General features: G+C 37.0%; 1 protein-coding gene across 3 annotated transcripts; it reads right to left on the reverse strand.

Annotated features, from left to right (window-relative positions):
- Window positions 1-6,141: 6,141 nt before the first annotated feature.
- On the reverse strand, window positions 6,142-7,788 carry LOC145005557 (phosphoribosylaminoimidazole carboxylase, chloroplastic-like). Of its 3 annotated transcripts, none has more exons than XR_013662613.1 (5): window positions 7,628-7,782; window positions 7,448-7,559; window positions 6,643-6,784; window positions 6,442-6,558; window positions 6,142-6,327 (listed from the first exon to the last, which is right to left on the reverse strand). XR_013662613.1 is itself a non-coding variant. In XM_078964642.1 (5 exons), the coding sequence occupies exons 1-4, from the start codon at window positions 7,744-7,746 to the stop codon at window positions 6,555-6,557; spliced, it is 363 nt and encodes a 120-aa protein (XP_078820768.1). In that variant the 5' UTR covers window positions 7,747-7,788; the 3' UTR covers window positions 6,142-6,327; window positions 6,442-6,554. The 3 variants fall into 3 exon arrangements, 1 of the variants encoding a protein (XP_078820768.1); XM_078964642.1 differs by having other exon boundaries at window positions 6,643-6,770; window positions 7,628-7,788; XR_013662614.1 differs by lacking the exons at window positions 7,448-7,559; window positions 7,628-7,782 and adding an exon at window positions 6,849-6,875.
- Between the last annotated feature and the right edge of the window lie 2,129 nt (window positions 7,789-9,917).

Genomic DNA, 9,917 nt, shown 5'->3' on the forward strand with positions numbered 1-9,917 from the left:
CCCATGACTCAATTGGACCACTCGCTGAGCAGTCCCAAGGCAATCTTCAAGCTACTCGCCGAGTCGGATGAACAAACTCGGCGAGTCCATGCCATGCAACCACTCCAACTCGCTTCTAAGGTCAGATCTGCTTCCAAAAACTATAGATCTGGCCTCCCTCGACTGATTAATCACGTAAAGCTCCTATCTTGGTGCTCATAACACACCCTATAACTCAATAATGGCGTTTTTGACCCAAGGCATGAGGATTCCAATCCAAAGCCTCCATTGATCCCTAAAAGCTTAGGTAAAAGGGACACTCTGGACCTCTAAGGGTCCAGATCTATGGTTCCAACCTCATAAGGGACCAAAAGAACACCAAATCTTGCCATAAAAGGGTTCAACAAACCCTAAATCTAGATAAGCAACAACAACAAGAAGGTAACTCGGATTTATTACCACAAAAGTGATGCTCTGGACTCCAAACCCACAGAAGTTGCTCCTTCTTGATTTCGCTTGGCTAGCTCTTCTCCTTTCCTTGCAAAAATGGCACCTCCAAGGTCAATAATGGCCTCCTACTTAGCTCCAATGCTCACACTCGATTAGGGTTTCACTCAAGGGGCTGATGAGCACAAATGACAGCCACTAGGCCCTTTAAATAAGTCTCAAACCCTAGAAATTAGGGTTTCATTACACAGCGCTGACTCACCGAGTCCATATCCTGGACTCGTCGAGTCCAGGCGCGATCCTGCGTCCAAATCCGCATCCCTACTCGGCGAGTCTGAGCTCTAACTCGCCGAGTCCCCCCTCACAAAACATCAAAATACAATAAACAAGATACCTGATAAAATCCGGCTGTTACATGTAGCTAGCAATTTAGGTGTGGGATTGTCATTCCTGATAGATCTATTCACAAATCTCACACTCTCCATCGAGGATACTCTGGTTACACTAAGGATAGAATTTAGCATGCATCCTAGAGGGTACAAATAAAGTGATGTCTCACAACCCTGTATTAATTAGTTTAGGTGTAGTTCTATATTATTCTATTGTATTTGAATCTGTTTGTAAACCTTGAAGAGTAATAATTATACTTAAATAATTATTTAGGAATCCATTCTTGTTATCTAAGAATATCATTAAATATCATAAACTAAGTCTATTATAGTTTATATGCTTGTAAATGTAAAACTGTGTATGGAAATCCCAAACTATAACGATTGTAGTTGGCATGCATGTTATGTACTTGATTTGTGTGTTGATCTAAAAATTATGCAATTATGCTTGTAAGATGAAAATTTCCCTTATGCTCAACATGTTAGAAAAAGGGATAAAATATCTCAAATGCTTTATAAAAACATTCAATCTTTTAGTTGTATCAATTGCATAATTCTTAATCTTACAGAAGTTTTGTGTATAATGTTCACAAAAACTATTTGCATTTGGCTTGTATTCCCTCCCTTAAAACGTTAAAGTAATAAAAGTGTAGGGGTATGAACTCACTGATGATTGCGTGAATGTGCTGGACAACGAGACTGGAATTGAGGACCCTCGAGTTGTACACGAAGTTAACGGAATCCTAAAAATAATTAAACACATATTTGTATCTAAAATTAGCGATTTCATTAGATAATGTGCTATAAAAAAACTTGCTTATGATTAAGGAATGTTACCGAGTCTCGGTCGAAGTGGAAAAGTGAGTTTACAGCCAACATTCACGGTGTAGGGCTGATTACGGCTATGAACTGTTCTCAACCGTGAACTATTCTCGGTCGGGAATAGTTTACTACCTTTGAAGGGTTTACGGTCTTTGAAGGTTTCAAGGGTTCACGACCTGGTCTTGGTGAATATGAAGATTTGAAGGGTTCACAACCGTGAACTCAAGAACATCACCATTTGAATCGCCGAAAAAGCTGGTGTTTGATGCCCCAAAACGTGTTTTAAAGTGGATGGAGTGATAGATGAAGAGAAAACTTGAGAAATCTTAGGTTTTTGGGTGAGGGTTTTTAGAGAGAGAAAGTGTGTTTGCTGCCAGAAAATGATAAATAAGGGTAGGAGTCATGTATTTATAGTTTGGGGGTATGGTCGGTTGTGGTATCCACCAACCATGAATGTGTTCACGGCCATGATCGGGTTTACGGCCGTGATCAGGTTCACGGCTGTGAACACCGGTCAGACCGGATTTGTTGATTTTTCGAGGGACTCGGGTTTTGTGCGATTTTGGTTCCGACTCATATATATATAAAATTCAATTATATAACTTAAAAGATTTTCCAAACCATAAGGATTTGATGAAACTAAATAAAAATAAAAAATTTATTAACGTTAACGGAAAAAGGGTCAGCTTGTCACATCTCGTCTCTATCCGATGCTCCCTCCACCATCGATATTGTAAACCATCGAGAGTCGAGCATCACCACCGCGGTCATCTACCAACGATGAAATGAAGTGCTGATTGACGACGAGCTGAGGGTTGCTGGAAGATGGAAGCTCGTGGCCATCGTTCCTCCCTCCAGTAAAGGCACCCCCACCCTCTCCATTTCCTCTTTTGTGGTGTTGTCTCGCGCCGCCGCCGCTCCGATCGATGGCCTAATTAATCTGGCTAGCATATACCACTGAAAATGAATGGTTGTGTGGTGTATGCTCCATGTGTGCGTAGCTTCTGCAGCTATCTCTCTCTCTCTCTCTCTCTCTCTCTCTCTCTCTCTCTTCTCCCTTCTTTTTGAAGGTTGTAGCTTTCTGACCACCATCACCGCAATGTGGTTACCATCATAAACCACTACATGCTTCCATAAAATTATCGATATGTTGCGTTTTTCGTGTTTAACTCGGGTTGTGTGTGTTATGCAGTGTTTCTATAAGATGAGAGGTGTATGTGAGTGGCTTTATTTGTCTGGAAAAGCCACCACCACCATCGTGAGGTGGTAGTTACCACCATTAACCACTGTCGGCCACCACTAGGGTGGTTGAGTGTGTATGTGTTTAGCTTAGTGTATGTGTCTATTATTGGAATTTTGCATTGTATGTTGTAATTTGTAACGATATAATCAAAGAAAAACTTAAACCACCACCGTGAAGGGGTGGCTAATGCCTCCTGCTGTCACCAACCGCCGTGTTGGATGACGGTGTGCTTTTGCTTGCATTTAGTTGCTTTTTGGATGCTTGAAAAAAAATGAACTAGGAGCCATAACTACTACCGTGAGGTGGTGGCAGCCGCCGTGAGCCGCCGTTGACCACGACTACCTCAGGTGGTAGTGGGTGGTGCCTAACTAGTGAAACCCTAATAAGACTAATGAAAACCTAATGGATCTAAGGTTCTTCCTTTGGGGCCTATTGGGTTGGGATTGGGTTGGAAACCCTAATTAGGGTTTAGAAAACCCTAATTTTGGAATTATAGGCTTGGACTTCTCGGGACCCGCTTTTTGGGCCACTGGAATTGGATTATGTATTAAACCCGACCAAACCATATGAATTTTCGAGTAGAGTCATAGATTTAATGGATTATGTCCTTAATGGGTTAAGTGAGAAACACTTAACCATAATCATCATTTTATGTGAAAACCCTAGTTTGACTTAGACCTTAAGTTGGGCCTTTCTATTGGAGTTTGGTGATTAGGATACTGATGGGTCATCAAAGAACAATTATACATACTAGAATATTTTGATGGGCTTTAGGGTAAGGCACATGTGAGGGGCTTTGGCCTAATTTGGAAAATTAGGTCATAAATGGGCCGTAATTCGGCCTTTATGATTATGAGATATTGGGGCATTAGAAATGCAAAATGCTTTGGACTTGACTAAATGGTTGGGCCTTTGGGTAAGACCATGTAAAGGTTTGGGCCCAATTTGGAAAATTAGGCTATATATGTTGGGCTTTGATTCATAGTTTGACCTTTCAGCCTTTGGATTGGGCCTTAAGTTTGAATCAAGCTAAGATGGGAATAAAGTAGTCTTTTACCCCAAGCATGGACTTATGGATATGTATTTGAATCCTACTATTAATTGGGTATTGTTTTGATGTTGATAGTTCGGGAATCTGTCATCCAACAGTCTGGGAATTACCGGTTAGCAATCAATGGAGTATCAGGAGGACTTCAACAGTGCAGGGTGAGTCTCCTCACTGTTTGTATGCGTCTAAGTGTAACAACTCGTTATTTCAAATCAATGTATTACTACAGATTTTCTTGTAACTAGTTCTTTTTAAAGTAATAAAGAGAAATTTTTTGTATACTATATGCATTTACATATTGACCCACAAAAATAAAAAATTAAAAAAACTTGCCTGGGATAAACATAGTGGTAGAAATCGTGTCAAGGATTCCAAAAATATAAAGAACGTCCAATTCCGAGTTATAACGAAGAAGTTATGACCTATCGAAAATTCGCGACAAAACCGGCAAAACATTCTAAATGAAAGTCCAATTGAGTTTTCAATAAATTCCTTTCTAGCCTTAACTATCTAAATGAAAGTTGTAGAATACGTTAACCTGTGAATGTCTGTAAAAAAAAACGTCGAAATCTAACTTCATATGAAGAAGTGATTTTTTTAAGAATCGACATAACAGTACACAACCCGAAATTTGAAATAAAAATCGAACAATATTTAGCCGACACAACCTAAACGAGAATCGCAAGTCTCGTCAAATATAATACAACGGTAAAAAGACAGATGGAAACGGACTTCGGATAAAGAAGTTATGAATTTTTAACGGATTTTCCTGTCTCGATATGCTAAAACCAATAATATTAGAAAATAAATTCAAAAGTAGCCGATGAAGTCTATATGGGAGTTGTAGATTATATTTTCACCTACGCGTGCATATAAAGAACGTTAAAAACGGAGCTCGCATGCGAAAGTTATGAATTTCAGAAGTTTTTGGCTCAAAAAATGAGAAATAATTGAAAACCGGGAAAATTCGCATGAACAGTAACCGCCACGTCACCTCGCACCCGCATCCACCTAATGTCCACCTCGTGTTAGCCACTGATTCATCCGAAGCCGAGGTCCAATGGGAGACCGACGCGCCTCGCACCGGTGCACTTCCGAGCTCGCACGCGTGTGCAGCCCCCTGTCTGACGCGTGCCCCCTTCGCGCGCATGCAATCCGACGCTTGGACTCCCCCTCTCTTCTGATCCAAATCCTATTGCCCCTATATAAAGGGTACGAGATTTCCCAGTTTTGGCATAACTTTCACACTTTTTCACACTTTCTACGCCCACAAACTTATTTACAACCCGCTCCACCCCGAGCCACGGTATCATATTCAACACTTAAAACACTTCCCGAGATGCAAGAAGTCAACAAAAATAGAGTCTTTCAGTTTGCAAATACGAACCCTCGCAAGGCCAAATTTTCAGAAATAAAGCCTTTTTAGCAACGAAGTGCTACTCAATTCTTCACGACTATCAAGTGAGTTTATACCCCTATATATTCACTATTTTAATAATGTTTTTATTGGGAAAATACCAGTAAAATACGAAGATTTCTCGTATAAATAACACATTTTTATTATCTAGTTTGTGATTATTATAAACAAACTATTTTACCGGTTTGGAATTTATTATAACAATAAACATATAAATTATAATATGTGTAATTTATAATTCATACATAATTATCAACTACAAAGGTGACCCGCGTTGCGGGGGTCGGAAGGTGTCGCTTTTGTGTGGAAGTATAGTACATTGTTCTAATTGGTAGATTAGTAAAGTATGTTGCTATTGTGTATATTTCGCCCATTTACAAACACACAAATATTTGCACTATGCTATAATAGAATGACCCCTTTTTTGTAATCAAAGTTGTTGTCTGGTTATGTGAGGCATATAATCAGACCAAGGCCACCATTCCCAACTCAAGAGCTTACATCCTTCAATATCAACCCATTTGCCTGATTAGAAAGACACTCAATAAATTTAGCAACTGAATATGTCAAATCTTCAGCTGGTCTTATAAGTAATTGCACCTCCTAACTTAGTGAACCTACATTTTCTAAATTAAATCAAGCAATAAATTTGCAATAGTTAATTCATAACCCGAAAAAAAAAACAAATGTTCCTAACCTTATTTGAATTGGGAATAAAAATTATTTTGTCATTAACGGTTATTGACTTTAACCAACCTGGAGTAAATAATGACAACTGCAATGCAAATCAAGAGTGTAATCAAATAACTATTTTAAATTTGCAAACACCTTTAGCATCAAAATACCCATCAACTAACACACACACACAAAAAATACAATAATTTCAAGATGAATCAACAGCCATTTCATTGTCACCTTTTTCCAATTCCATTCCCATAACACCATCCTTCTCATTCTTCTCCACTTTCTCAATCTTTAATCTCTACCACATAAGTTCATTCAATATTAGTGTTTGACTTTCACTGATGTCATTGAAAAAAAAAGTATTTTATAAAAAGGAAAATAAAATAAACTGAAAAAAGAAGAAAATCAAAACCTTAGTTTGTATAGAATAATCGTTAGCCATTTGGGCAAACATATTTGTATAAAGTTTAGTATCTCTTTTGTTACTCTGAGCTTCAAGTTGCTTTAAAGTCTTGTGAATAGAATTTACCTCCCTACAAAATAACAAAACCAAAATAAAATTACAGAGGTTTAATAAAATGACCAAAATGACCTCCAAATTTTATAGTTTTACTTGATTTGTGGATCGGCTTCCAAGGCCTTCTTGATGTCCAATTCAGTCAATTCATAATCATAAGTTTCCATGTAAGCTTGTGCCCTTCTGTATAAAGCTTTCACATTGTAAAACTCAACATCCAACACCTGTTGGAAACAACCTTGTATAATGGTTTAAAACTTGGGATTTTTTAAAAAAAGTATAATGGTTTTATGATTGATTACCTTTGAACATAAGATGATTGCATTTTTTGTTATCATCTCTAATCTGTTTGTAGTTTTTTTTAAGTTGAAATTTTGTTTTCATTTTTCATTGGTCTGATCTCAATCATCGAAAACCTGGATATATGGTTTATTTTTCTACCCCTCTCTGTACATATCACATGCATTTTGACTTTGTATATGTTGTTCCCAAATTACCCCTGGATGGATAAGTTGTTGCTGTTATCCCTACGTTTTCTGTTTTTGTTTCGATTTGAATAGATCGACACGTTTGTTATCCTTATTTTCTTATAATTTCGTATAATTTCCATCTATATGTAATTTCCTTTATCTGTCCCACTAAAAATGATAAATTATCTTTTTTATTGCAGCTAAAGATTAATAAAATAAAATAGTACTTAAAATCCAGACCTATATGAACTTTGGAAGTGGAATGCCATGTCGAGAAAAATGAACTTTTTGAAGAAATTTATCATGTGACAAACAACTTTCACTATGATCATTGTGTTACCATAATCCAACATTAAACATTATTTAAAGGGGCGGTATTGGAAATATTTAACAAAACAAATTACAATGCTTTATTGATAAAACAAACATACCTGGATAATGCGAATGGTAGAAGCTTTAGGCTGACAATCAACACCTTGTTTTTCAAGCTTCTCCAAAGTATCAACATCAACATGCTCAATTTCATCTGTTAGTATTCCACACCTATGTAGAAATCTTGAGTTAGATTGGGACACGTTGACCAAAATAGGATCGCTAATTGTGACTTTAACCTCTTAGCAAATTCTTCAACTGTGGTGCTATTGTCATAGCTTCCCACCATATGATGGTGGTATATGGAACTTGCTGGGCAGTTGACCATAGGATCCAAAATGTTGACTTTTATTGACATTTGGAAAGCTGCTTAACAAAGCATGCGTCCTAATTGTCCTCCACCTAAAACAGCCACAACTATTTCAAAAACTCCATGAGCTGGTTCATTCTCCTTCCTACATTTTTAAAACTTAAACAGAGATTAGAAAATAGAAATCCTACATTCATTAAAGTATATATAAAAAGTGTTGTATAAGTTATAACCTTTGTGAAACATCAGTTCAAAGATATGCTAACTGAATTCACCTTATGTAAGCTGTTAGGCCATTGAATCGGGACATGATAACCTTGAGGCGCAGGGATAAAGCACAACGATGTCTCATACGGCGACGAATAATGCCTTTCTAATGAATATGAGTCATGTTTATTTATCACAATGAGATTTAGAATCAGTAATACTCTTTGTGCCATGGTAAATCTGGCACAAAGCTCATAATAACAAAAAATGAATTATTGAATAATCATACAATTCTCAGTGAAGTTATAGAGTAATAACCTGGAGTGTAATAGTTTGGAGTGGATTAGAGAAGCATCTAAACAAAAATATTCAACAATTTCAACATGTAGCAATTAAGAAATATAAAATGATGGACAATTGTAGTTCTAAGGTTTGCGATACCTTTGCTTCATTTGCATCTCATTCTACTCATCAATCAATGTAGAAATGTTGAGTTAGATTGAGACACGTTGACCAAAATAGGATCGCTAATTTTGACTTTAACCTCTTAGCAAATTCTTCAACTGTGGTGCTATTGTCATAGCTTCCCACCATATGATGGTGGTATATGGAACTTGTAGGGCAGTTGACCATAGGATCCAAAATGTTGACTTTTATTGACATTTGGGAAGCTACTTAACAAAGCATGCATCCTAATTGTGGTCCACCTAAAACACTCACAATTGTTTCAGAAACTCCATGAGCTGGTTCATTCTCCTTCCTACATTTTTGAAACTTAAACAGAGATTAGAAAATAGAAATCCTACATTCATTAATGTATATATAAAAAGTGTTGTATAAGTTATAACCTTTGTGAAACATCAGTTCAGAGATATGCTAACTGAATTCATCTTATGTAAGCTGCTGGGCCATTGAATCGGGACATGATAACCTTGAGGCGCAGGGATAAAGCACAACGATGTCTCATCCGGCGACGGATAATGCCTTTCTAATGAATGTAAGTCATGTTTATTTATCACAATGAGATTTAGAATCAGTAATACTCTTTGTGCCATGGTAAATCTGGCACAAAGCTCATAATCACAAAAAATGAATTATTGAATAATCATACAATTCTTAGTGAAGTTAAAGAGTAATAACCTGGAGTGTAATAGTTTGGAGTGGATTGGAGAAGCATCTGAACAAAAATATTCAACAATTTCAACATGTAGCAATTAAGAAATATAAAATGATGGACAATTGTAGTTCTAAGGTTTGCGATACCTTTGCTTCATTTGCATCTCAATCTACTCATCAATCAATGTTGGAACATGTTTACTGATAGTGAGAGTTTGAGATACACCTTCTAGGGTTTTGAAGCTTATATAATCTTCCGTATTCTTTATGATTTCGTTGTTTGTTAATGCAACAGGGGTAGAGGTAGTGGGTTCGACGTGTATGACCTTGGCATGTAGAATCCGCATCTTCGATTTTGCCATGATGAATCTGTTTTTTGTTGAAATTTAAATGTGGGATTTATTTGATCAATCATTGGAGTATAAATGCAGGTTCCCTAATTTAAAAAAAAACAAAAAAAAAAAAAACAAAGCTGATTAGTTTGAAGGATGACAAAAAGAAGGAAACAGTGAGATGAACCATAGACAACAGTACCTATAAACAGGAAATCCTAACTGAATTGAAAAAGGATAGAGCTGAACTGAGTAACCATTTTGATGTTGCCGGAGGTCAGGAGAAAATTAGGAACCGTGAATATTTGAATGTTAGGAGTGAATATCAGAATCTTTTGCTGGTCAAGTCAACTAAATTGGATTTTAGTATCATAGACCACAAAGAAAACAACAATCCTAAATTAAAAACCTAAATGAATAACTGCGAACTCAAATCGATTTATGGTAATAAAAACTATATCTGATTTGTACCTGATCATTGCTGCAACGACTTCGACCACGACTTCGTCCAGAGAGTGGTGGTGGAAGCCCTCTTCTTCAAAGTGGAAGCCCCCCACTGGCAAC

This window comes from Lactuca saligna, chromosome 7, assembly GCF_052625555.1.
Source record: "Lactuca saligna cultivar CGN05327 chromosome 7, ASM5262555v1, whole genome shotgun sequence".
Classification (NCBI taxonomy): domain Eukaryota; kingdom Viridiplantae; phylum Streptophyta; class Magnoliopsida; order Asterales; family Asteraceae; genus Lactuca; species Lactuca saligna.

Coding starts and splice junctions, on each gene's coding strand:
- LOC145005557 (XM_078964642.1), bottom strand. CDS start 7,746: ATGTCAATAAAAGTCAACATTTTGGATCCTATGGTCAACTGCCCAGCA. Junction 7,560..7,627: donor GTTGAAGAATTTGCTAAGAG/GTTAAAGTCACA, acceptor ATTTCTACATAG/GTGTGGAATACTAACAGATG. Junction 6,771..7,447: donor CTACCATTCGCATTATCCAG/GTATGTTTGTTT, acceptor TGTTTCCAACAG/GTGTTGGATGTTGAGTTTTA.